Source organism: Hirundo rustica, chromosome 11 (genome assembly GCF_015227805.2).
Source record: "Hirundo rustica isolate bHirRus1 chromosome 11, bHirRus1.pri.v3, whole genome shotgun sequence".
In the NCBI taxonomy this organism is placed as follows: Eukaryota; Metazoa; Chordata; class Aves; order Passeriformes; family Hirundinidae; genus Hirundo; species Hirundo rustica.
The window spans coordinates 7,672,286-7,698,111 of record NC_053460.1 but is presented as its reverse complement, the minus strand read 5'-3'; the positions used below and the strand labels follow the sequence as shown (position 1 = coordinate 7,698,111).

At 51.5% G+C, this 25,826-nt stretch overlaps 2 protein-coding genes and 4 non-coding genes across 6 annotated transcripts in view; all 6 read left to right on the top strand.

The window, feature by feature from the left end:
* SF3B3 (splicing factor 3b subunit 3) overlaps nucleotides 1-17,178 on the top strand; it is a 29,010-nt gene extending 11,832 nt beyond the window's left edge. The window contains exons 12-26 of the mRNA XM_040075119.1: nucleotides 2,507-2,658; nucleotides 3,056-3,211; nucleotides 3,571-3,726; nucleotides 4,385-4,528; nucleotides 5,402-5,524; nucleotides 6,814-6,968; nucleotides 8,065-8,239; nucleotides 8,858-9,063; nucleotides 9,957-10,113; nucleotides 11,444-11,569; nucleotides 12,595-12,807; nucleotides 13,733-13,831; nucleotides 14,248-14,391; nucleotides 15,160-15,264; nucleotides 16,270-17,178. Of these exons, the coding sequence (XP_039931053.1) occupies nucleotides 2,507-2,658; nucleotides 3,056-3,211; nucleotides 3,571-3,726; nucleotides 4,385-4,528; nucleotides 5,402-5,524; nucleotides 6,814-6,968; nucleotides 8,065-8,239; nucleotides 8,858-9,063; nucleotides 9,957-10,113; nucleotides 11,444-11,569; nucleotides 12,595-12,807; nucleotides 13,733-13,831; nucleotides 14,248-14,391; nucleotides 15,160-15,264; nucleotides 16,270-16,410 (2,252 nt within the window). The 3' untranslated portion in view covers nucleotides 16,411-17,178. The remainder of the gene's footprint in view (nucleotides 1-2,506; nucleotides 2,659-3,055; nucleotides 3,212-3,570; nucleotides 3,727-4,384; nucleotides 4,529-5,401; nucleotides 5,525-6,813; nucleotides 6,969-8,064; nucleotides 8,240-8,857; nucleotides 9,064-9,956; nucleotides 10,114-11,443; nucleotides 11,570-12,594; nucleotides 12,808-13,732; nucleotides 13,832-14,247; nucleotides 14,392-15,159; nucleotides 15,265-16,269) is intronic.
* A 2,776-nt stretch (nucleotides 17,179-19,954) lies between these two features.
* Nucleotides 19,955-25,376, top strand: IL34 (interleukin 34). The gene is made up of 7 exons (XM_040075781.2): nucleotides 19,955-19,983; nucleotides 20,890-21,071; nucleotides 21,164-21,267; nucleotides 21,559-21,636; nucleotides 21,724-21,897; nucleotides 24,679-24,817; nucleotides 24,917-25,376. Exons 2-7 carry the CDS (start codon nucleotides 21,029-21,031, stop codon nucleotides 24,934-24,936), a joined length of 558 nt encoding a protein of 185 aa, XP_039931715.1. The 5' UTR covers nucleotides 19,955-19,983; nucleotides 20,890-21,028; the 3' UTR covers nucleotides 24,937-25,376.
* TRNAG-GCC (transfer RNA glycine (anticodon GCC)) lies at nucleotides 22,096-22,166 on the top strand. Its single transcript has one exon. It is a non-coding gene; the product is annotated as a tRNA-Gly (tRNA).
* TRNAG-GCC (transfer RNA glycine (anticodon GCC)) lies at nucleotides 22,756-22,826 on the top strand. Its single transcript has one exon. It is a non-coding gene; the product is annotated as a tRNA-Gly (tRNA).
* TRNAG-GCC (transfer RNA glycine (anticodon GCC)) lies at nucleotides 23,803-23,873 on the top strand. Its single transcript has one exon. It is a non-coding gene; the product is annotated as a tRNA-Gly (tRNA).
* Nucleotides 24,555-24,625, top strand: TRNAG-GCC (transfer RNA glycine (anticodon GCC)). The gene has a single exon. It is a non-coding gene; the product is annotated as a tRNA-Gly (tRNA).
* Nucleotides 25,377-25,826: the final 450 nt, after the last annotated feature.

The following is a 25,826-nucleotide window of genomic DNA, read 5'->3' as shown; positions in this document are numbered from 1 at the left end:
TGGGATTGTGCAGAGCCAAGTAGATATCTTTTCATATTAAAATCTATAGATCTTTTATTTTTCTAACTGAGAACACTTCTCAGTGTGCCCTAGAGATTTAGTCCTCTTAATTTCAACTAGGCTGCTATATTTTCTAAACCAAAATTGTATTGTTTGAACCTAGATGAATGTATCTTATTCACTGACTTAATTCTGGTAAATCAAACCCTTTATTTCAAAAACTCCAGCAGAGAGTCATTAAGCAAAGTAGACTTCAAGCAAAAATGCACTTGTCACCATTATTGACACAGACTTAAAGGCATGCTCTAATACAAATGTAAGCCAATGGAAAGAAAGAAAGAAAGAACTAAAAAAGTATTAAGAGGTAGGAATGAGTTTTTGTTTAGAGTAGGATGAAGGGAATCTGTTTTGTTTTCAGATGGAAGTTCTTTGTCCTATTCCAAATCACATGCTTAAACCTCCAGCTGGGACACAGTGGTTTATCATGAGAATTGACAAACCCCAGGGAGGAAAGCAGCAGCTCTGAAGTAATTTGGAAAGCACCAGTGGTCTTTGAAATGGAATTCTTAGAACATCCTGTCTATGGGATATTTATGAATCAAATGCTTAGCCTGTGAACTGCTAGAAACTCCATGATCGAGGAATTCTTGTAGACTTCTAGTGTTGAAAAATTTGTGCAAGTTTGTGGGAGAAGTTGCTGTTCAGTGTAGAAAATAAGCAGTGTATAAGTGTGTCTTGCTGAACTCTTACCATCTGCTGTTAATGTTGGAGGAATTCTCCTGTTTATCCAAGCGTTCAAGTAGTTGGCATTACCCATGGGGTTCTCGGTGCAGATTCAGTTCTTGCTTTCTCGTTCCCCCAAATGCACTGGTTCCTGTTTGTAGGGTTTTGGACCTGTTGGAGGTTACAGGCTGTGACCAGTTAGTAGGGTAGTAATGGAGTTCATGCCACGAACTTCTGTTGAAATTGCTTTAGTTACACAGAACTCTTCAGTTTGATCAGAGCTGTGGTCTGTATACCAGATGTTGCAGAGAAGGATGATGGGGATTTTTTAATTCTTCACTTGCATATTTTCAACTGTATGTAAGAGCTTTTTGTTCTAAACGTGACACAGCAGGTTTGGCAATCCTTCCATATAAACAGGGTGGATAAGAAAAGGATTATTAGTTCTTGAAGTATTTGTTTTGGTTAACCCAGCTCGGGTTCTTTAAGCTGCTGCATCGTGTTTTGTAGCATCCTGTTTCCATCCCAGTGAGACTCCTCTATTTTTGTTTTCTGTTAAGGTTATTAGCCACTTCTCCATGTCTCCTGTGTTTGAAAATTACAGAGGATATCCTTCCAAGGGTAGAAACTGATAGCTCTCTTACACCCTCACCTCCACTAGATGTGCTGTGGTGCCCAAGCCTGAGCTTTGGGTTGAGTTGGGTTAAAATGAGGAATTTTCTTTTGAAGAAATAGCAGTTGCATGACAACAGCAGCAGAAGTGGAGTTGCTTCTCTGAGGCAATCTTATTTCTCTTCCAAGGCTCCTGGCTCCATTTCCCAATAGACTTCATTGTTTCTGTTGCTTTTGTTATTCTGCTTTAATGAGATTGTCCTCTTCCTCTCTTAAGACTATTGCTTTCTGCAGAGTGAAAGCAGACAGCAATAAACTGGGACATTTCACTTCACTCGGTCCTACTACCCTCATTTCCCACAAAGTTTCCCTATTTCCAAATTAGCTCTTAAGATTATTTTGATTAGCATAGCTCCTCCATGTCTAAGCTACAGGAGTCTCCCACGCTGTCCCTTTTGGGAGAAGCTAGTACTGGAGATAATAGAGTAAACACTGACCTTTAGTTCTATTGGGATAAATGACAGTATTGCAACTATCTTAAAAATGTAATTGTTTCTTTTCCCAGGAGACTCTCACAGTGTGAATGGAAGCCAGTTGAGCTTCTGGAGGAGGGTAGAGCAGGTTTAACCCTGAATTCTGCTGCAATGCACCCTAATTGTTCTCTGCAGCCTTTTATTGTGTGGCTGCTAGATAGAGATCATGGTCCTGCAACCTCCTATGTGCAACATCTGTGGTGTTGTTTCTGCAGACAGATTCCTTATGTTCAGATATTTGGACTAGAGTATTTAGTTTTACTTTGGGTGTTAAATCTGTATTCAGCTCCTTGGGTGAGGGGTGCAACTGTCTTAAAGGCTTTGAGAACTTGAGCGTTCTTTGAAAAAAAAATAGACAAGGATCTTGCTTGCCAGAATGCAGAGTATTGTGAATTGACTGTGGATCTGCATCGTGGTTTGGTCTCTGGCTCGGTCTTGCATTGTTTGGAGTCCGGCAGTGGCTGGCTTTTGGACAGCTTGTCCTAGAGCGAACTTGTGCAATACTATCAGCAGCTGTAATTATCACAGGAATTCTGCTGAAGAATAACTGCTAGACATTTGTCAAACTGCTGATTGTGTTGGGAAGCCTTGCATTTATTAAATCAGCGCTCTTTTTTTTCCCTGTCTCTCTTGATCAGATGAATTTGATGCCTACATTATTGTGTCCTTCGTAAATGCCACACTGGTGCTGTCTATTGGAGAGACCGTAGAAGAAGTGACTGACTCTGGATTCCTGGGTACTACTCCCACCTTGTCCTGCTCTCTTCTTGGTGATGATGCTTTGGTACAGGTAATGGAAAGCTGCTTCTGACACATCTACTATGTCTGCCACTCTCAGCTTGCTGTACGGATGTGATTTCTGCAGTAGTGCAACACATATCTAAAGACACGGATTGGCAGAGAAGGCTGCTGATTCAGCCTTTCCCTTTTTATATCTTGCTAAATGAAAACTGGACCAGTTCAAAATGGTCCTAATCTCCTTCAGTAGTTCTTGCTGTGGTTGAAAGATGCAGTTCTCTTAGCTGGCAAGTAACTTCCTGCTAGTTCAGCTTGGTGCGTAGTTGATGTATCACTGGCTGCCAGGAGCAGTTCTTGCCTTTGGCTTCTGCTGAGTCAGAACCACCAGTGGAAGGGGAGTTGTGAAGAGGTGGTAGATACAGAATTATGTGACCTTTTTTTTACTTCAGGTTTATCCAGATGGGATCCGACACATCCGAGCAGATAAGAGAGTAAATGAATGGAAGACACCAGGGAAGAAAACCATTGTAAAATGTGCTGTGAACCAAAGACAAGTAGTGATAGCACTGACTGGAGGAGAACTGGTTTACTTTGAGATGGACCCGGTATGTGTGTTGATGTTGTGAATGAGTTTGGAAGCGTGAGGTATGGGATATGTCAGGGATTGATTCTTCAATCCCTGACCTTCAGGAAAGGATTCAGTAGTAGAGCATCCCTCTAGAATGGATACATCAAAACCCTGCGTATCTAGACTGTGTCTGAGATAATTTTAATGGCTAATTAAAGTCTCTGAAGCTCATAACAGAGGCTGAAAATTGTGTATTTGTACTCTTGCTCTTCTGGTTCTTCCAGTTATAGCTGAAATAAATTGTTTAAAAATTGTGATACTGTTTATATAACAAATCCAAAGCATTGTTTAAAAACAAAGTATCTAATTAGTAAGTCATGTGGTTTTCTTTCTCAGTCAGGGCAGCTGAATGAGTACACGGAGAGAAAGGAGATGTCAGCCGACGTCGTTTGCATGAGCCTGGCCAATGTTCCCCCTGGGGAGCAGCGTTCCCGGTTCCTTGCTGTTGGACTGGTGGACAACACTGTCAGAATTATTTCACTTGACCCTTCGGTGAGTAGCTGCACTGGTTATGCCCTTTCATTGGTTTAAAAAGGATCCTGCAGAAGTGGACTGTGTCCATCCAAACTTTCCATATTAAGGTGGGTGAGCAGGAATGGACAGCTTGCATGGCTTCTCTCTGCTGATTGAGAGGAAATGTAGCCCTTGATCCTTCTGTTTAACAGATACCCAGGTTTTATTGAGAATCACTGCCTCTGGAGGTTCAGCTGATGAGTCACAAAATAATTGTCTTCTGTTATTTTGTTTTGGATGGGTTTTTTGTTGGGTTTTCCCTTCTGATCTCCCTGTTTGTACCTGTACTAAAAGCAGTCTCATTCTGCAAGCATGTTGGCAGCAAACCATACTTAACCATTTGTCTACCTGCAACAGATGTGTTCAAAGCTGGTTGTAGTAACCAGAGTTTTCCATGCTAAATAGCAGCAAATGGTGCTAGAACAGTTTGGAAGGATCCAGTTTATCTTCTCTAAAGCCCAGGCTGCTGCTTGCCAAAATGCATAGAGCCAGCATCTGGTGTGACTCTTCTGTGCTGAAAACTTCTTTCTGGAGATCTAAAAAGGGCACCTTTAGGCTCCTTAGATGGAGCTTGAATCCTGTCTTGCCATGCCAAGCCTTGCTGACTGGTGTCATCCCTCTCTGCTGTTTCCCCCAGGATTGTTTGCAGCCCCTGAGCATGCAGGCGCTGCCCGCGCAGCCCGAGTCGCTGTGCATCGTGGAGATGGGTGGCACAGAGAAGCAGGACGAGCTGGGAGAAAGGGGCTCCATTGGCTTTCTGTACCTGAACATTGGACTGCAGGTGAGGGGTCCTGCCTGGTTCTGACAGGAGTGTCCTGAGGAAGCTTTTGCTTTTTGTGGATTGTTAAAATAGCTCCGTCATCATGCAGTGCAACACAAAGCCTGACTTCCCTCTTTGTTACAATGTGTTTGACAACCGTGACTGGGGAATTCACTGTGTGACTTTGTAGAGGTGCGAATTTCCCCATACATTTTTAGACTAAAGACTAGTCAAAAGACAGTGTATTATCCCAGATTTTGTGTAGGACAGACTGTGCTTTTCCCATTCAAGAAGGAAAGCATATTTTAAGAAATATTTCTGGGTGAAATGTTGAGCAGCTCTTTAAAAACTGCCTGTAGGGCAGAGTATCAAACAAGTAACTGCCCACAAGTAGAGGCTCTGCTCTAATAACTCTGCTATTACACAGCTTTTTGTTACATCCAGTACAGACTCTCTGATCTTTGACCAAAAAATGTTGTTTTGACAATTGGACATGTAGTAAAAACAATCAGCACAGTTTAGGTTCTTCCACATGCCATAAGTTTGATGTCAGAATGCAAACTTTTTAAGGAGCCTGAGTTTTTGGGTAAAACCTTTGTTCCAAGAGGGATGGGGATCTGGAATCTACCCTCAGGTTTTTATGGCTTATGTGATATTCTAAAGACCTTGGTCTGTTTTTTATTTTGAAGGGGGTCCTTTCTGCCCTGTAGGACTGTGCAGGAGCTGTGCTTTCTTTGCTATTAAAAATGTGGCTGTAGGGTAGAGTTGTACTGACAGCTAGGAAAACAAACAGCTAATTCTTCAGCAACCACCACTCTCACCTGTTTTGAATTATGCACATAGTAAGTTACTTCTTACCTCCAACCTGAATCTTTTTGTTTTGCTGCTGTCAAGAACGGTGTGCTGCTGCGAACCGTCCTGGACCCTGTCACTGGTGATCTTTCTGACACCAGGACCAGATACCTCGGCTCCCGGCCTGTCAAACTCTTCCGTGTCCGAATGCAAGGCCAAGAGGCGGTAAGGAGGCGTGCTCCTGCAGGGGTGCAGATGCACTCCCCAGGCGCTGCATCCCTGATTTTCTTATGGGTGGGCAGGGTGGGGAAGAATCTGTGCAGCACAGCAGGACCCTGTGGGTAAGGGTGGGAGGTAGTATGACTTCATTACGGAGGTGCCTGGCTCGCAGTTTGTTCTTTCACAAACAGCCTTGTTCTTATTCCCCTTACTGCTGTGCAGTGCTGCCCTGCCTTCTCTGAACTAGGATTCATCTGACCCATAGGCTGTGTTTACAGTGTGCTTGGAGAGCCTTGAGCAGATTAGAGACACATCTTGCCTGCTTTGGCTCACAGAGATGGAGAGAGCTCTGTGCAGAAAACTTACCCTTGAATTCTTGGTGCAGTGAATGGTTGTGTCCTTGCATGTTGGGAATAGCTCAGCCAAGGGCTGGACAGCTGCCATACATGGTTCAAGGAAAATATTTGCAAGATTTGGCATAGAAGGAAGAATGTGTTTCATCAGAAGTGCCATTTCCAGGCCTTCTGATGTGGCACTGGGGAAATCAGCCACCCCCTGCTTGACTCATTTTTGGATGACACCTTCAGAGTTGAGAAATACTGCTGATCAGCGTAGGGGGCTGGATCTGGGAATTGGAGCTCTGCTGAAGTGTTAAGGTGCACTGGGTGAATCTCTTCAACTTGCTCCTGCCAGCTGTAACTTGGAGATGAGGAGCTCTGCAGCTCTAGCAGAGAATACCTGTAGGATAACTGACTGCTTTTCTGCGTTGAGATCAGCTGTTGTCACTTAGGCAGAAACTAAGGTTGCACTGAAACTCATTTAGCCAAAGGCATAATTATAAAGCTGAAAAGTTTGGAAGTCAGTCTGCTTCCTTTGTTTCTTGTAATTTGATTTTCAGTAAATTTCACTGAGAGTGCTACAGCATTTGGATTGTGATGAAGCAGTAAATACTTATTTAAAAGACCTGTTCCCGTTAGAAAAAGCTATTAAAAAAAAAAGAGATAGGACAGTATTGTTCATCTTGGCTTTTACAGGTAGTGGTTTTAGTGCACCTCACTTGGGGTATTTGTTGTCTTGACAGTTCTTTAAAGTTTCTTTTCATGCCATATGCAATTTCCAGGGAAAGCTGAAAGTAAGGAGTGTCTCCCCAGGTGTGCTCTGAGCTGGGTGGGGTACACCCACGAGAGTTCAGTTGTTGCAGTGGGGAAGCTGGGCTCTGTACATCCATTCCTATTGCATAAAGTGAGCTTGCCTCCATTCCCAGACCTAATAAATGTGCTGCCTGTCTTTCCCAGGTGCTGGCCATGTCAAGCCGTTCCTGGCTTAGTTATTCCTATCAGTCACGCTTCCACCTGACTCCCCTGTCTTACGAGACGCTGGAGTTTGCATCCGGTTTTGCTTCTGAGCAGTGCCCTGAGGGCATTGTGGCCATCTCCACAAACACATTGAGGTAAGCACCAGAAGGGAAACACAAATGCTTCCAGGCTGGGATGGCAGGCGGGTGAAGCAGTGGTGAATTCCACCTGACATTTAAAAGGAAAGAGGTAAAGTGACTTGACTTCAAAAAGGTTTTTTTAATTAAGGATAATGATTTGATAGAAACACTTGCATGGGTTTCAGAAAACAGACAATTCAAGGAGGGTTATGCTGTCAAAAAGAAATAGGGTGTGCTTCTCAGATTTGTATCTAATAGCTTTTTAAAATAAGTGTAATTCAAGTTATTCTTCAGTTCTCTGATCCTGAGAGAGGGAAGTTTTTAATAAGTGTGAACTTGTTAAGTATCAGGATCTTGTGGTTTGTGATCTGAATTGGCTGCTTTGCAGGAAGCGAACCGCGTGACTTCAGAAACCAGAGGCTTGATAGGGATGTGTTTGTTGCCTCTTTTAAAGTTCAGCTGAGATACTAAAAAGATAAATGAAAATAATGGACCACAAATTCAGATGCTGTGCTGTATGCACTTGAACAGGCACTTTTTTCATATCTGTCCTCATTGAAATATTACAGCATTCATTGCTTTTAAAGGAGCCATTCTTTCTGGAAAGACTTGTGGTTTTTAGACAGCAAATGCCTGAAAAACTGGCATTTCAGCTGGCAAGTCACAGGAAGAAAGAGCTGGCATTGCCTTTTTCATACTCTTTATAACTGAAGTGACTCTGAGGAGCATTTGATTATATGTCAAAGTCAGTGTCACATTTAGATTCAGATGATGCGTTCCCCAAACGTGCACTTTCCTTCTCTCATGTGCTCTTTGTTCCTCTTGGGATAGACTTGCTTCAACACCAGTCAAAACACACCCTGGGACAGCAAGAGCCCTCAAAGACCTCGTGCTACAGCACACACCTGTCTCACACAGTGGGCTCCCATTTTAGGATGTTAGTTTGATTCTCTTCTCTGGAGCTGTTTGCTAGTTACTGTCTGGCCTGAGAAAGGTGCTGGTCCTCTCTAGCACCAGCCAGTTTCACAATGAAAAAGTTTGGTTCCAGTTTTGTTCTTTTGGACAGCTGTTTTTAGACCGTGTTCAACACATGTCACATCTTTGTCCCCAGGATTTTGGCACTGGAGAAGCTGGGAGCAGTCTTCAACCAGGTTGCCTTCCCGTTGCAGTACACACCCCGAAAATTTGTCATTCACCCAGAGAGCAACAACCTGATCATCATTGAGACAGACCACAATGCTTACACTGAGGCCACCAAGGCACAGAGGAAGCAGCAAATGGCTGAGGTAATTGGGGTGGGGAACAGGTACATCCATCTGTTCCCCAGAGGGGATTTCTGCAGCTGGAAGTGCTCCCTGCTCGTTAGTTCTCAGCTGCCATTACCTGCAAGGCTTTCTGTCCTGTGTGAATGCTGGGGCTGGAAGAGGAGTGGAGATCTGCCTCAAAACACAAATTTAAGCAGAATGCATCACTTCCCGGTGTTCTTCCTTTGTGTGTTGCTAGGGCATTTTTTAAGAACCACCGTAGTGGAGAACAGTCCTGCTTGTGTAACACCATTCTGTGGGGTTTCTGTGGTTGGGTGAAGATGCTTACATTTCAGTTGTTTATTTTCTTCTCAGGATTGTCTCCAGGGTTGTTGATTTGGAGAAACAGCTCCCCAGACAACTGTCCCTTGGGCAGGGCAGAGCTGACACAGCTTTGAGCTGTAGAGGCTCCCTGGGGAATAAACTCAGGGTGGGTGGAAGCTTTGGGGCTTAGTGGGTTTTGTGTCTTCACAGGCAGTACCTTGCCCCAGAATACCTGGGCTTAGGCAAAACAGGGAGGTTGTATTCTGTGCAGAGCATCAGCATGCTGGGAAAGGAAATCACTGAGCTGTTCTCTTCTCCTGTCTGTTAATGCCACAGGAAATGGTGGAGGCTGCAGGTGAGGATGAGAGGGAGCTGGCTGCAGAGATGGCTGCAGCCTTTCTGAACGAGAATCTTCCTGAGTCCATCTTTGGTGCTCCCAAGGCAGGGAATGGTCAGTGGGCCTCTGTTATCAGAGTGATGAACCCCATCCAGGGAAATACATTAGATCTGGTCCAGCTGGAGCAGAATGAAGCCGCTTTCAGGTAAGAAGCATTGCCAGACGCAGCAGGAGTCCCTGCTTGTGATGAGTCTTAGGTGTTTTTTCCCTTCTGCTTATCTGTTACTGAGCTGAAATCCAGATGGAACTTGTTATCAAGAGACTGGCTTGAAAATTCCAGAAGTGATTTGTCTTGCCTTTCCTTCCTGACCTTGTCCACATGTGGCATTAAGAGCTGGTGGTGCTCCAAATGTGGTTGCTGGACCCCAGTGCCTAAAGAGCAGCACAGGGGTGTAAATGGCAGATAAGGGAGCTAGGAACAAGAGAATGTGCTGTTATCTCTCACTTTTCATTCTCATCTAGATAAACTGAGGCTAGATTAAGTGGAAAGGGAAGTGTTAGAGGACTGGAGGGGAAAACCAACAAACACAAAGCAGCAATAACCGTGAAGAATAGCAAGTGCCCCAGCAGGTGAAGCAGAGTTTAGGTCATGTTAACCCAAAAGGCTGACCTGTCATTTCCAACCTGCCTGAGCTATTTACTGAGCAGGAAATAACACTGGAAGATGAGGAAAGCTATTTGTGTGTGTCCCAATGGGAACAGCCTTTGAAAAACAGCTTCTAGTAGAGTTTTGCACATCGCTAGACAGTGTCCAGCCCGTGAAAGTGTAAAGTAATTCTGGGCATTGTGAAAACACAAAGTGCTTTGGGCATATGTGACAGCTGGAACATGTAAGGAGAGTACGGAAGAATGAACAAATCTGTGTTAAATATTTATACAAGGAGGAAAAATGACCTCTTAAAAGGAAATGTCAGTGTTGAATAGTTGGACTCTCAAATCCCTGCTGGGCAGGTGCAGGTTGTGCTGCAGGGAGGCCAGTCAGGTGTGCAGCATTAGTGGTGATGACACTGATGTCCTGGTGTGTCCTGTCGTTCCCAGCGTGGCCGTGTGCCGGTTCTCCAACACCGGTGATGAGTGGTACGTGCTGGTGGGAGTCGCCAAGGACCTGATTCTGAACCCACGCTCAGTTGCTGGGGGATTTGTCTACACGTACAAGCTGGTGAATAGTGGTGAGAAGCTGGAGTTTCTGCACAAGGTGAGGGGAGTGATGGGGTCGTTTCCAGGCTGAGTGTTGGAGTAGCTGTTACTTGCCTGAGTGCTGCAGTAATATTGAAGTACTTGGTGCATCCTGGGCAAGGTTATCGTGCTGGTGTTACACACTGGAAGCAGCCTTGGAGCAAATTAGCTGCCTCCTACAATATCATTTGGTATATCTTTTGCAGAGCTGAGGACTGAACACAGATCTTTCAAGAGTCCCAGTTTTACCCACCTAATTGGGTAAATTGGAAAGGAGCAGTGTTTTTCATGCCCCTGTTAGGGAGGGGAGGGAGATGGCTCTGTTTGCTTTCTGGAATATGAGCTCAGAGAGCTGCTTAAGCACTTGTTTACAGAGCAAATTCATACTTGGGTCACTTGAACCCTGGTGCTAAGACTATCAGTTCTTGGCTGACCATGTGCAGCTGATGTGAGCTGTCATCTTCCTTGGATGCTGTTTGATTGTGTGTAGGAATGATTAGTGACCAACTTGTTTGATAGGTCTCGGGGGCTTCAGCAAAGGTTTCAGCAGAAAAATTTCAGTTCTTCCCACATGCTTCCAGCATGGCTGAGATTTGAACAGATGAACACATGGAAAGGAATGGTGTGGCTTACTCACTTCCTAGAGTCCTGATGCCGAGAGTGGGCTCTGTCCTGGACCGAGGCCTTTTCTGCTGCCACTGAACACCCACTGGGAAGTTGACATAACTGAAGTTGTGAAATGTGCTTCTCTTAGCCAGTGCAGCCAAGCTAGGAGTGCTGTAACTGAAAGCTCTCTACGTGTTCCCCTTCTCTGCTGTGGCTGATCATTTTGGATTGATTAGTGGTGGGAGATTTTTCAGACAGTAACCCTGTCTGAGTTACTGAAATTGTGGACACACTAGTTCATATTTAACAATTTCTTTGGTGGTAATGTCAGATGGCTGAATTACTGCATTCATGCCTTGCTTGAAAACAGTCTGGGTAGATTTAGGCAAAGTCTAAAGATTTCCTGTTGGATGTAAACCAAAACTAAGAACTGAGGCAACCAGACCCTTGTCTTCTTTCGCTGCCTGCCCATGGGGCTCTTACAGAAGGTACCTTGCCAGCAGTGTGTTGTGAGTGCCCATGGCTCTCTTAGCTGTGTGTGACATCTGCTGCTGTCAAAAGGCCTGCAAAGGACTGACTTGTTGCCTCTCCTATAGAAAAAGTGTCTTATTAGCCTTTTACATTGAAAGCCTGGGTACAGGCCAGTGAACTTCAGCCATACTATTAGCTGAATCTGGTCTGAAGGTTTATGTAATGTTAGCTCTCTTAAAGAGGTTTTCACAATATTCCTCTTCCCTCTTTAGACCCCGGTGGAGGAGGTCCCTGCAGCCATTGCTCCATTCCAAGGCCGTGTTTTAATTGGGGTTGGAAAGCTCCTGCGTGTATATGACCTGGGCAAGAAGAAACTGCTTCGGAAATGTGAGAATAAGGTACTGCCTTCTGTGACTGACCAGAGCTGTCAGTTTGGAATGACTGATACTTAGCAGCAGGAGTGAAACACGGGGCTTAGCTGCTGCTGCAGCCCAAGTGTGTCTTTTTATTTCGTCATCAGAGCTGTGTGTTTGCCTTGCTGGGTGCATCTGTCCAGGGTAGTACTGGACTAGCACCTGTTGTGCTGCCCCTCTTCATCCCATGCACGCACCGTTTTCTTAACACCGTTCTGACAGTGGTGTTGCAAGTTCCTTTTTGTCCCCACTCAGTGCAGGCTGTTACTGACTGTGTGCAGGGGTCTGTACACTGTTCCTTTGGGTGCTGCAAATGTGAGAGGTCTTAGTGAGATAGAAGATCATTGCTGGAAATGCTTTGTTAATTTAGGTGATCAGCAGCTGTGGGACAGAAGCTGGAGGGTGCATATGACCACCTCGTCAGATGCCCAAAATGTTAAAAAGGATCCCCTTTTTCTCCTTGAAGTAGATGGTCTTTCTTGCTGAATATCTCTGGTACTTTAGGAAAAGAAATTGCAGAGCGTGATTTTCTAACTCTTAATTGCCTGCTCCTCCCTCTCTCGTGCAAGCTGCAGAACCTGTGCCAGTAGCTCATTACTGCACAGAAGAACTCCAGCGAGCTAACAGACTGGGAATTTCTGGGGAAACTTTTTTGGTTGTATGGTTTTGTTAGGTTTTTTTATTCTCTTCAGACATGACTCACATGAAAATGCCTACTTGTAGGGATGTCCTGGGATCTCCATTCATGGGTTCACCAGTAGCACTTGTTTTCTGGCCAGTGTTCATACAGGGAAGGCTGTGAATGCCACGTGGTGCGTGTTAGGCTGCCCTGTATCGATGGTGCATTTGGAGTGGGACTATAGTATGGCAGAAATGAGGGGTAGTTTTGGAGGAAATGATGGGAAGTGGGGAGTGAGCTGTAATTCACAGGGGGAAATAGTGTTTCAATTGGAGTAGGGTTATGCTTCCCTGTTTGAAGCACTCAGGTTTTGTCCTTTCTGTCTCAAAAGCACATTGCCAATTACATCTGTGGGATCCAAACCATTGGGCACAGAGTGATCGTCTCAGACGTTCAGGAGAGTTTCATCTGGGTGCGTTACAAAAGGAATGAGAACCAGCTCATTATCTTTGCTGATGACACTTACCCCCGGTGGGTCACTACTGCAACGCTCCTGGATTACGACACCGTGGCTGGGGCAGACAAGTTTGGTAACATCTGTGTGGTGAGTGTGCCTTGCTGAAATTGGGGATTTTTGGACATATTTTCTCTTAAAACATCCATGATTTATCTTAAAAGAATGAGAATCTGTCATTAGCTGGAGACAACGCCCTGTACCGTTGACTTGTTTTCATGGGGTGACTCTGTCATCATAGTGGGATGCAGTTTGTCTGTTTTAAATGAGGGAAATAAGTTAAAGCATCAGCAAGTCATAAACATATTTCTGAGGTGTCCAGTAATTTGTGTTTATATTGCCTCAAAACTTGTTGTCGCTAAGTCCTGAAAAGAAGCTTGTTGCTGTGAAAGGGCCCATGAGTGAGAACTTGGGTCAGGGTTATCACTCTTACTTTTTCTGACTAAACCACATTGCTGGCATTTAGCTTTCTCTGTCACTTCCTCTTCACAGTTGGCTTTGTCAGCCAACACTTCCCCACTTGGCTGGATTTCAGCAAGGGAGGAGGAAAGAATAGATGGTCTTTCTGGCAGAGCTTTGATCTCTTTCTGAAGCGTGCTCGGGTGCTCTGGAGTGCAGAGTTCAGCAAGTGTCAGATGCTGCGCCTGCAGGATTTGGCCAACACACACAAATCAGTCCTCTTGAGTTTTCCTGCCCCACGTCCATCAAACCGTTTCCTTAGTGGAAACCACCTTCGGATCATTTTGACCATACCTCCCAGGGTGATCTGCAAGTGCCAGACCAGGCAGAGGCTGGTTGTGAGGCCCTGCCTGTGTTTCTGAGTGATAGGCTTTGGTCTTGATACCACAGTTGTTACATAACTGTTTTGGAGAGGCACCTGGATGATTCTGCTGTAAGTGTGAAGTGGTTCTTGCAGAGTTCACCAAAGCAGCCTTTCAGACAGCACAAGAGTCCTCCAGAGATAATGTGCTGCTTCTCTGCAGCTTGCTGATTCTTCTTTCCTCATTCAACACAGGTGAGATTGCCTCCCAACACCAATGATGAGGTAGATGAAGATCCCACAGGCAACAAAGCTCTCTGGGACAGGGGCCTGCTTAATGGAGCATCACAGAAGGTAATACTTTGTGGGAAGCACATGGTTATTGTAGGGAAAGAATGCACCGTTTTTCTGTGAAGGCCTTTGCAGTGTTGTCCAGGAGATGTATTTTCAGTTCTGCTTCTACACAATCTGCTGTGCTGTGGGTGATCTGTTTATGTTGTTGCTGCAAGCCAAATTTCTGAAATCACAGCTGAAGCCTGTTTGGTGTGTTTGATGGAAGCAGCTCATTTTCTTTTGCTGCTTTCTCTCATTACTTGCATCCGTTTGTCCAGCTGAGTTTTGCCATCTGGTCACAGGTGGAAGGCACTTCCTCTCTAGAAAAGCATTTCAGAACTAGCAGTTGGCTGAATTTATTCTGCTTTCCTCTCTCAAGCCCTTTGATGCTCTTATATAAGCTAAAGAAAAAACATGCTTCTGTGCTTGCCTTTCAGGCTGAAGTGATTATGAATTATCACGTGGGAGAAACGGTGCTTTCCTTGCAGAAGACCACACTGATTCCAGGAGGCTCTGAATCTCTTGTTTATACCACCTTATCAGGGGGGATAGGAATCTTGGTCCCTTTTACTTCCCATGAGGTAAGCAAGCCCAAGCATCAGGCTGCAGTCTCGCTGCTTTTTGTGCACCCATCCACAGCCAGTATATTAAATGTGCTGCATTCCCTGGAGGGGGCTCCACAGGGGCTGAAAACCTGAGCTACAGGAGAGCTTGTGGCTCCAGTGCAGAAGGGAAGAGAAGGAGTTTGCTGAGTCCTGCATTGGTTTTATAAAGAGTTGAAAGCATTCCTTGTTGCACTGTTGTTCTGAATCTATTTGTGCTTTCAAGGAGCTTTGGGTGATTCAATGTCTGAGGAGGGAGGAGTCCTTTGGCATGCTTTGTGTAGCCTCTAAACTGTTGATCAGGCAGGGAGGTTTCAAGTCCTGAGGATGGTACTCTGTTTTCTGTTTGCTGTGGCCTTTTGGAGCAGCAGATGGCAAGACATTCCCTGTTGGAGCTGCAGCTCCGTGCTGCACAGCTGCTCTATGCCTCATTTTCTGCGAGGCTGATCCTGACCAGGGTGGCTGCTTAGCTCTGCTGTGGGTGCTTCCCAAGTGGAAGTGGTGAGGGGGGGTAGCCGTGACTTTGGCTGCCATGTGCAGGGCTGCTCTGACAGAGTCTGTTAATCACAGAACCACAGAATGGTTTGGATTGAAAGGGACATTTAAAGATCATCTCATCCAACCCCAAATGGCCATGTAATGACCAGTGTTTCAGCCAGTGCAGGAGCACCTTCTGATGGGTGTTGTCTTGCCTTGCTGGCAGCACTGATGTGTACCAAACTGTTTATCAATCTTTTATCTCCCCAGGATCATGACTTCTTCCAGCATGTGGAAATGCACTTACGGTCTGAGCACCCTCCTCTCTGTGGACGAGACCATCTCAGTTTCCGCTCCTACTACTTCCCGGTGAAGGTAAGCCCTGAGCACATGGAATCACCTGGTCATGGGGCACAGAGCTGCTCTGGGGCACAAAGCGGCTTTGAGGCTGGCAGGAGCAAGGCAAGGTTATTATCTTGAACCAAGGCAAGGGTGCTGCTCAGTAGGGAGAGCTGAGGTACTGTCAGTAATGGCTTGTGTAGTGCCTGTGGCAGCTGGCTCTTGAGCAGCACTCTGTAAGGAGAACAGTTCTTAGCACTTAATGCACGTCTGTTTCGGTTTCTTAACTCTTATAATGAGCCTCCTGAGAGTTGGTCCTAAGACCCATGCACAGAGGTGCTGTAGCTGCACTTCTCCACTTCCCACAGCATCTCCATTTTCCACCAGGAGAAGCAGCATTACATAGCTGTTGGTGTGGCTGGGTCAAACTGAGTGCTGCCCTGGGTTATGTTTTTTCCACCACCTCTGGAAAGGGAAATCTAAGTTCAGAAACAGCTGTTCCTGCCTATTTCTGCTTTTGAGGAACTGTTAGAAGCTATGAACTGCTCTGACCAGACACATCCCAGTGGTAGCTGCTACCAGAATGATGGAGTCAGCCAACAGTGTCTGAGCAGATGAAGCTTTCTAGGTGCAGAGGGTGGTGGTGGTGGTCTTGATGAGCTTGAGGCTGATTTGCAGCATACACAGCCTCAAAGATTGCACCCATTTGATTGAAGCTGCCTTTGTCATCACTCACAGCCTCCCCCAGCCTTCCCAGTGCAGGGCTCAGACCCAGGCGGATCTCTCTTCCTGTCCCTTGTGTGTTTCTTCAGCTGCACCCAGGCCTTTTGGGTTTCTGTTTCATTAATCAGGCTGGCTGGTAATTAATGTGATGCTAACTGCTGCTATTCAGCAGATGAGGTCACCAAGCATGGTCTTGTTTCCAGGACAGGATTAAGAAACTCCTGGGAACAAACTGTTTGTGGCCATTTTTCCCTGTTTAGGCAGGGTTCAGTGCCTCTGTGTAGTTTCGATTCAGTTCTCTCCTCCTTGCCCCTCCAGAACGTGATTGATGGGGACCTGTGTGAGCAGTTCAACTCCATGGAGCCTAACAAACAGAAGAATGTGGCCGAGGAGCTGGACCGGACCCCACCCGAGGTGTCCAAGAAGCTGGAAGACATCCGCACACGCTACGCTTTCTGAGTGGCAGCTGGCAGGGGCAGAAATGCTCGCGGCTCCTCTGGGTGTTCTTGCAGGCACCGCTGGGAGGAGGAATGTGTGCGTCTTTCCCCCCCCTTTTCAAATATTGGTTTGGTCCTCTTGGTTTATGTTTCAAAGTAACTTGACTCCGGTAAATACAGTATCAGCCGTTCGGTTTCCCAACACATCCCACTGCCTGTGTGAAGGCTCCTGACATTCCGACTTCTGGCCAGAGCAGTTCTCTCTTGGGAAGTGCCGAAGGCAGAGCACCAGCTCACCCTCAGCCCCATCTCCGTGTCCTCTTTTGGATGAGGGAGTCCCAGGGTGTCTTGCTGAAAGTTCTGTAGGGCAAATCTAGCTGAGTCTTTGTTGAGCCAAGTGGGGTTTGTGATTTCCCAGCATTTTAGAAAAGGAAAGAGCTGTGGCATGATTCGGGATTACCAAGCTCCTCTTCTAGCAGCCAGTGGTGAGCTGCTTTGGGCTTACACTAGTCCATGGAGCAGCCAATGGAAAGCCGGCTGTGTGGAGGGTGTAACTGTCACACTTGTCTTGAAGGTTTTCTTCTGAATTGCAAGGGGGTTTTTTGGACTCGCCATTTCTGACTGTTTTCCCTGTAAATAGAGTTTTGTACAATGTTGACTCTCTTGGGGGTGGGGAAGAGTGAGGCCTGAGTCTGGGACTTGATTTGTTTCATAATAACTTTGGCAAGAGAGTGTCTCCAAGCTGTGACTGTGAGCAGCACATGAAGAATAAAAGCCTGTTTTTTCACTACCCTGGCGCTGGGGCTCTTCTCCTTCGTGGCAGCTGCTGCTGACCTGAACAGGACGGGAAGAGAAGGAATACAGAAATGTGCACACCCTGAGTCCCTGTGCTCCTGCAGGCCCCTCAGTTCCCCCTGTCCTGCCTGGAGCTGGTCCCCTGCTGCTTGATCTGCCCTGAGATACACACAGAACAGGCTGTGGAGAGAGGGAAGAGGCATTTCTGCAGCCATTCTAGAGTATGGCTGCACTTTGGGGGTTCTGTGTTGCCCAGTGGAGCAGCTGCAGCTCTGGGAGGAGCAGCTGGCTGCCGTGAGGGCTCGGGAAAGGTCTATGTCCCAGGAGCTTGTTAGCTGGCTGCAGAGGCTCCCAGCTGGAGTGCTCACAAGTGCTTCCTGGTTCTGCTGAGTTGCTCCCTGCTTACTCCTGCTCTTGGGGACTGAGGGCCTCTGACGTCCTGATAAGGATGCTGCTCCCCACCTGGGGCTTGGAGAGACAGGTGCTCCTTGATGCCTGGGGCTCCCTTTGAACAGCTTTCACATTCTCCGTGCATGTACTGTGGGGTGGGGGCAAACACACCCTCCTGCCCTGTCCTTTGCACCCTCCTCCTCCCCTCCTGCTTTGTCTCAGCCTCGCAGGCCTGTGTTGGCAGGGGCTTACAAGGCAGGGCTGCACCCTTTGGCTCTGACATGGTACACGGAGCCCCACCCGTACTCTGATGGCAGAGCAAAGGGCTTTGTGCTCCCTTCCCTGGCCTGAGTGGGGGCGGCTGTGTCAAGGGAGGGGCAAAGGGGAGCTGAGCTTTGTGGGGTCCAGCTTCTGGTTTGCCCTGGTCTTAAAAGTGCTTACCCTGTGCTCCTTGTCCTCCCTAAGGGAGTGATAATTTGGATCAGAGAGCACTTCCAGCAGAGCTCCAGTGACACTTGGTATTTGTCATGTTGGTGTCCTGAAAGTGAAAGTGGGGATGGGGGGCATCTTGAGATGTTCCCAAACTGGTTCCAAGCGCAAGGTTTTACTTCCTTGGCCGTGCCTGGTGAATAACCTGCCTCCAGCAACAGGCAAAGCCTGGGAAGGACCAATTCCCAGCTGTAAGGAGCTGGGGGCTTGTGGGGAGCTGCCTGAGCCCCCAGTTCCCCTTCCCTGGGACAGCTTCCCCTCTGCAGCCGCAGGGCACCGGGGTCCCGCTGCCGTGTGGGAGCAGAACTCCTGCGGCTGTGCACTGGAAGCTGTTTGCCTTGGGCTCATCCCAGCACTGATTTCCAGCCAGGGAGAGCAAACCGCCCCCAGCACGGTGCTGCGCAGTTCCGCACTTTCTCTTCTCTTCCTCGCCCCATCCCGGCTGCCAGGCTGATGAGTACGTGGGCAGGGAATGCTATTAAATGGCTTCCTCCAGCGACTGCAGCAGCTGCGGGCAAAATCCCTGCGGACACCTGAGCGAGGAGCTGGAGCAGCTCCTTCCCTGCTTAGAGCTGAGTGTCTTGTCCCTGATGAGTGCTCAGGGAGAGAGGCAAGGGCTGTGCCCAAGACTGGCCAGGACCAGGGGAAGCTTGGCAGGAGCACGGCAGTGGCCCTGACTCCATGCCAGGGGAATCCCAGTGCGCTCTCACAGGCAGAATTGCATTCCTTCCCACGCGTTTCCCTGGGAGCACTGACCCACTCTTTGATAGCCAATGTTTCTTGCTGACCCTTTGGATGCTCAGCAGCCCTGAGCACAGAAACAGTGGCTCTTCGAAGGGGCTCTTCAGTGTGATGTGGGGGAGGACAATGTCCCATGTCTCATGTCCCTTGTTCCTGGCAGGAGCTCAGCCCTGAAGCATCCTGAGAGAATGACGTGGGCTCGGGCCAGAGGGAGCAGAGTCCTGCTGGCCTGGAGCCAGCCAAGAATACCTCAGCCCCTCCGAGATTAGCGCTGCAGTGTACCCCTCCCTCTGCTGGGAAAGCAGTGGGCTGATTCCCTCTGATTGCCCCAAAACGTGCCCATGGGTACTCAGCCCTGTAAGTGCCCCGGGACACCTGGCCAGGAAAGCCCAGCAGCCTGGGGGTGCCATTGCTGGCAGAGCAGAGCACCCCGGGGAACCCAGGGCTGTGCGGAGTGGTCAGCTGGGCACCTCAGGGGTCATGACTGGGTTGGGTGGGCACCCTGTAGGGATGGCTCTGCCCCCTGAGGAGCGGAGGAGGCATGCACCAGGGTTAGACCAGCGCCCGGGGATCCCTGCTGGTGCAGCGAAGTGTCCCGAGGAGCAGGGAGGGACCCAGCAGGATGAGCCAAGCACCCTGGGGCCACCCAGTTGGATGAGCTGAGCGCACTGGGAGTACCTGGCTAGGTGAAACATAGCATCTCAGGATACCCAGCTTGGGCTGGCTGAGCACCCCAGGGGACACCTGCCCGGAACACCAAAAAACTCTGAAGAACAGGGAGATACTCGCGAGGGTTCGCCAAGCACCCCGGGAACACCCAGCTGGCTGATCCAAGTACCCCGAGGTCACCCAGCTGGGGCAGCAAAGCACCCGACGAGCAGGGAAGATACCCGCGGTGGTTCGCCAAGCACCCCGGGGACCATCCCGGCCCCGAGCTACCTGGTGCCCTGGGGACACCCTCCATTCTCCCTCCCCCCCGGGGTAACGGAGCACCCGCGGCGGGGCAGGACCGGACTCTCCCCGGGCCGTGCGGGGCGGTCGCTCGGTCCCCTCTCCCCGCCCGGCCCCCGGCCGCCGCCCCGCCCGCTCCCCGCGCCGCCGCCCCCCGCCCGCCTCCCGGGAAGCGCGGGCACGGCCCCGCCGCCGCCGCCGCCGCCCGCGGCTGGACTCGTCCCGCCAGGTGGGTCCGCGGAGCCTCGCGCTGGGGGGCGCGGGGGGCGGCCGGGCTGCCACGGCCCCTCCTGTTTAACTGCGAACCCGGCCGCGTTGGCTCGGGGAGGTGTTGCGGGGACACGGCACGGAGCTCCCTTCACCGGGGGTCGCGGGTGGCGCCCCTTTGCGCCGGGACGCGGCGCGGCGCCTTGGCCGCTTTCCCTCGGGATCGCGGCACGGTGTGCCCCCCCCGGCCCCGGCACCGGACGCGGTGCGGGGACCCTTCCGTGCTGGGATACGGCGTGGACGCGACACACCCTCCTTCGCAAGGGGACGCGCTGTGGAAGATGTGGCGCGAGGACGTGCTGTGGTCTCCTTCCACAGCCGGGGGCACGGCAGAGCCCCCTTCACTGGGGTGCAGGGACGCGACGCCTCCGTGTGGGGACCCAGCCTGCGGCGGCTCGGCCGTTTCACCAGCCCCGTCCCCAGCGTTCCTCGGCTGAGGCTGGACTGACTCGTCGCTGGGATAACGGGGCTGGGTCGATCTCCCTCCTTCCCTGGAAATCCCCCGAGGGTGTCATCAGGGAAGCCCTGGTAGCCCTGCCCCAAGCGGGACAGAGGCACACACGGCTCCACGGCCACCCGCAGTCTTTTGGCCACGCGAGGCTGTCCCTTGCCCGCCTCCCCCGGGGCTCGTAGTGGGTGTCCAGTCTGGGGGCCGCAGCCTGGGCGCCTGCCTGCCCTGGGGCTGCAGCCGGGGCTCTCTTCCCCCAGATTCCCTCTTGCAGTCCGGGGGTGCTCCTGCACCTCTGCAAACACGTCCCTGCCAACACCCCGTGACGGCCCCGGGACCTGCTGCCTCCCTGCCACCAGCTGGAGAGGAGAAGCCAGCGGGGACTGCCGGGAAGGGGGACTAACCCCCCATCCATGGCAGGGAACAACTGCCCGGGGCTACCGGAGAGCAGCCAGTGCCCGGAGCCTACACCTGTCCCTTGTCCCCATACCATCCACGCCACTGCCCTGGAGGCTCCCGGTGAGCCCCAGCCATGTAGGCACAGCCTGGGGCTCCACTGATGGCCACCATCAACATGCAGCAGGGCTACGCTGCCGTCCTATGTGAGTACAGCCGGGGGACAGGGGGGTGGCCTCTGGAGTCACCTCAGTGGGTGTCCCTGAGGGGGCTGATGCCGCTGGCTTTTGCTGCCCAGGTGTCCTGGCTGTGCTGGGGCTGGAGGCCGCGGCGCCGGGCGAATGCGAGCTCACCCGCCTGCTCCAGGACAAGTTGCAGTACGAGATGCGCCTGCAGTACATGGTAACCCCAGCTTTGGAGGGTGGGGGGGCGCATGTGGCATTGCAGGGCCCAAATTTACTCCAGGGGGGACACGGGGGGGCAGCAGCTGCTGCTGTACAGTGGCCGGGTGCTGGGTGCTGTGTTCTTTACCAGGGACAATTGGTGCCAAATTGTGCCTAGAGCTAATTCTGCTGGGGGCTGACCACATCAAAGGCCTTTTGCACCAGCTCCCTGGTGTCACGCTGAGGCTGCCAAGGATGTGCCCGCTTCTTTGCCCCTCGCCAGCCCCCATGCTCTTCCTTGCCTTTCCAGAAACACTACTTTCCCATCGACTACACAGTCCAGGTCCAGTACGAAGAGGTGCTGAGGCCGTCCAACATCACCCGCCTGGTAAGAGGGTGGCAGGGCAGAATCCCGTGCTGGGAACACTCCAGAGACCCACCGGGGACGCATGGCTCTCACCCTCTTGCCCTTTAGCGCAACGGGACGGTGTCGGAGGCAGCACTGCGGTACCTCTGGTTCCATGTCAGCTCCCAGGCCGTGCTGCGGATCCGTGAGGTGCTGCCAGAGAAGCACCCATCCTGGAAATACACCCAGGAACTCTGCCAGCTCTTCGATGCCCTGGGTGAGGAGTACAGCAAGTACCAGCAGGTGAGGATCCCCCTGGCACCCCGGCCCAGCCGCACATCGTGCACCGAGCCACGAGCACCGGCAGGGGACAACAGGGGCGCGGACATTTTCCCTGCGTGTGGGCTCTGTGGAAGGACTGGTGGGGACAGGATGCAAGGACAGAGGTTGGGAGCGGGGTGCGGGGCTGTGGGGCAGTGCGTTAGAAAAGCTGCACATCTGGCATTGGTGGTTCAGTGGTAGAATTCTCGCCTGCCACGCGGGAGGCCCGGGTTCGATTCCCGGCCAATGCAACAGCTGCATTTTTTTCTTGCCTGCAACCCGTCCCCTTTGGGCAGAGCTGGGGAAGGGAGAACGGGACTGTCACACACACCGACCTCCGTCACGGCTGACACTACCGCGGCCGGCGGTTGTGGGGGATCAGGCAGAATTCATGAATTCATGAATTCATCCCTATTTTCCCAGTGACGGTCCAGGCTCTCTGCCCAAGCTACTTGCGCCTCGATGGAGCTTGCTGAACCCCGAGACAGTTGCATTTGTGTGCTGGATGTGGGCTGCCTGTCACGGCTGGGTCCCCAGCGTGAAGCTGAAGTGTGGCTGGGTTGTCCTGTGCCACGGGGAGGTGGTGCAGCCCCTCCGAGGAGAGAGGGAGTTTTGCTGGGCTGTCTCACGAGAGGGTTAGCTCAGAAGGCTGCTGAGAACCCCTTCTTATGGGTGGGGCACCTTGTAGGTGATGTGAGGCAGCGGGAAGAGGCCTTCCGGTGGGCTGGGGCTGTGTTGGGGTGCTCGGTGAGGGGGTTCCTAGCTGACAGGACCTGTCCGCGCTGCTGCCGGCCCCGGGTTCGGGGCTGTGGGGGAGGGCCGGGAAGGGTTGCACATCTGGCATTGGTGGTTCAGTGGTAGAATTCTCGCCTGCCACGCGGGAGGCCCGGGTTCGATTCCCGGCCAATGCAAGAGTTGCACTTTTTGCACCCTGCTGTCCTTCGAAGGCTGCCAGGGTGCTCATGGAATAGCGCAGAGGTGCTCCCGTGGGTGCTCCCGTGGGCATCTCTGTAGAGGGTGCTCCCTCTGCATCTCCCCTGCGGGCTGGCTCTGCAGTTTGTGTGGATGCTCCGGCCCCCAGGGTGGCAGCAGCAGCAGCTCTGCCTCCAGTGAGTGTCCTTGGCTTGGTGCACTGGGGAGCAGTAAGAGGAGATGGTTTGGTGAATGACCAGCTCGGCTGGGAGAAGAGACACTGGCTCACTGACGCCAATGGGTGCTATGCCAGCGGCAGTGAAGGATTCGGTGCTGGCTCCTGTCAAGAGTGCCCAGGCCATGGAGGCACATGGCAGCTCTGGACAGTTCCACATCCGGCACTTGTGCTTCAGTGGGACAATTATTGTGCTCCCTCCTCAAAAGCCAGGGTTTGGTTCCTCATCAGTGCAGCCCAGTGTCCTGCCTCTCAACTCTGCAGCCCCCAGCCCTCCACCTGACTTGGGCTCCGTGCAGCCATGCGTTGCTTGTGGCTGGGAGGTGCTGCTGCACCCCGAGGCAGTTGTATTTGTGTGCTGGATGTGGGTGGCCTGTCACAGCTGTGAACCTGAAGTGTGGCTGGCTTGTCCTGTGCCATGAGGCAGGTTCTGCAGCCCCTCTGAGGAGAGAGGGAGCTTTGCTGGGTTGTCATCAGAGGGTTAACTCGGAAGGCTGATGACAACCCCTCCTTATTGATGAGGTAGTAGAAGAGGTGCTCCATGGGCTGGAGCCGCGGGGTGAGAGCTGCGTCTTGGGGTCCCCTTTGTGTGTGTGTGTGTGCGTGTGTGTGTGAGCACATCTGTGTGTCTGTGTGTGGGGGGTGCTCACAGCCAGCAGCACCTGCCCGCGTTGCACTCACTCAGCTGGATTTGGGAAGGTGGGGCTGTGTGGGGAGGGCCAGACTGTCCTGCACATCTGGCATTGGTGGTTCAGTGGTAGAATTCTCGCCTGCCACGCGGGAGGCCCGGGTTCGATTCCCGGCCAATGCAGCAGCCGCATCTTTTTGCACCCAGTGTCTCTGTGGGGATCACGGGGATTGCCCTGGGTGCCGGGAGGCATTACACATCTCTCCCCCTATGCGGATGTGAGGAGTGTCATTGCCCGTGGAATTAAGCCAGGGCACCTCGGTGACCCCCGGGGGACTCGGTGGCAGAGAGGGACCCTGCCGTATGTGTAGTGAGTGTCCATGGCTCACTGACAGTGGTGGCGGTGACCCTGGTTGGTGGCAGTGACAAGGGGCTTTGGCTCGGTGACAGTGAGGCCCAGGACAGTCAGGCCTGCATGTGCCCGGGGAGTGCTGCCCTGTCCAAGAGGCAGTTGCATTTGTGTGCTGGATGTGGGCTGCCTGTCACGGCTGGGTCCCCAGTGTGAAGCTGAAGTGTGGCTGGGTTGTCCTGTGCCACGGGGAGGTGGTGCAGCCCCTCTGAGGAGAGAGGGAGCTTTGCTGGGCTGTCTCACGAGAGGGTTCCCTCAGAAGGCTGCTGAGAACCCCTCCTTATGGGTGGGGCACCTTGTAGGTGATGTGAGGCAGCGGGAAGAGGCGTTCCGGTGGGCTGGGGCTGTGTTGGGGTGCTCGGTGAGGGGGTTCCTAGCTGACAGGACCTGTCCGCGCTGCTGCCGGCCCCCGGGTTCGGGGCTGTGGGGGAGGGCCGGGAAGGGTTGCACATCTGGCATTGGTGGTTCAGTGGTAGAATTCTCGCCTGCCACGCGGGAGGCCCGGGTTCGATTCCCGGCCAATGCAACAGCTGCATCTTTTTGCGCCCTGGGTGACATCCTGGTGATCTGTCCCTGCAGACAGATGTGGAGACGGTGGTGGCCGATCTGGTGAAGCTGATCCACAGCGCGGGCGCTGAGAGCCGGAGCAAGGCTGTGCGCCCCAAGGCGTTACTGGACAACTGCCTCAAGGTCATGCGGATGCTCTATGGGGTGCCCTGTGAGTTGGGGATCAGGGTGGGGGGCCCGACCTCGGGGAGCGCAGGTGCCACACAGCGGGGCCCTGTCCCACACCATGTCACCTGTTCCCACTGTTCAGGTCGGTGGGAGTCCACCTAACCCTGTGGAAGATCCCTCACTCGACACCTCCTTGACCTGGAGCTTCGGATGCTGCCTCTGCTCTGCTCCTCCCAGAGCCCCATGGCGGGTTCCCAAGGAGGGTGCAAAGGTGGGACAAATGCCACTCCTTCCAGGACCAAACACAACCCCTTCCAGAACTGTGGGACTGCTTATGGCTGTGGAATCTTGTCCATCCGAAACGGCTGGCACCCTTTGCATGGGTGTGGGGTCGGACGCAGCCCCCTGTGGCAGGCAGCTGTTGGGGGACACACAGCCCTCCTTGCCCGCAGGGCAGGTGAGGGCATCGCTGTTTCTCTCGATTTGTATTTTTTCCTCAGCTTTCATTAAACACCAGTTAATTCCCTAGCATTGCAGCTCGGCTTCCGACTGGGTCCCGGGAGCCTCCAGCCTTACCCGAAATAAAGGACCAGCAAACAGAACCCCCCTGCCTCCACTGCCTCCTCTTCTGGGGCGTCAGCCACCTCCCTCACTGCTGTGGGGGAGAGATTCACTCTGATAAAGGGACTCCTGCCAAGCTGCCTCCCTCAGCCCCGGCTGCTTCCCCGGCAAGGAAACATCTGGATTTGTTTGTTGTGCTTGGCGGCGCGGTGCAGGCGGCACACTGGAGGGACTGGGGCTGCCTGGCTGCCTCCCCCTTGCAGCTTAGGTAATTACCTTCATCAGCTGTTAGGGACCTTAACTGGGGTATTCATGGCTTAGGTTCCTCAGTCCATGGGCACTGCGGCATGAGTGGAGGAACATTTTCCTCCTCCTCCTCCTCCTCCTCCTCCTCCTCCTCCTCCTCCTCCTCCTCCTCCTCCTCCTCCTTCTTCTCCTCCCTTCATGCCTAATGGTGATTCCTGTTTATGTAAAGCCCACACAGAATTCAT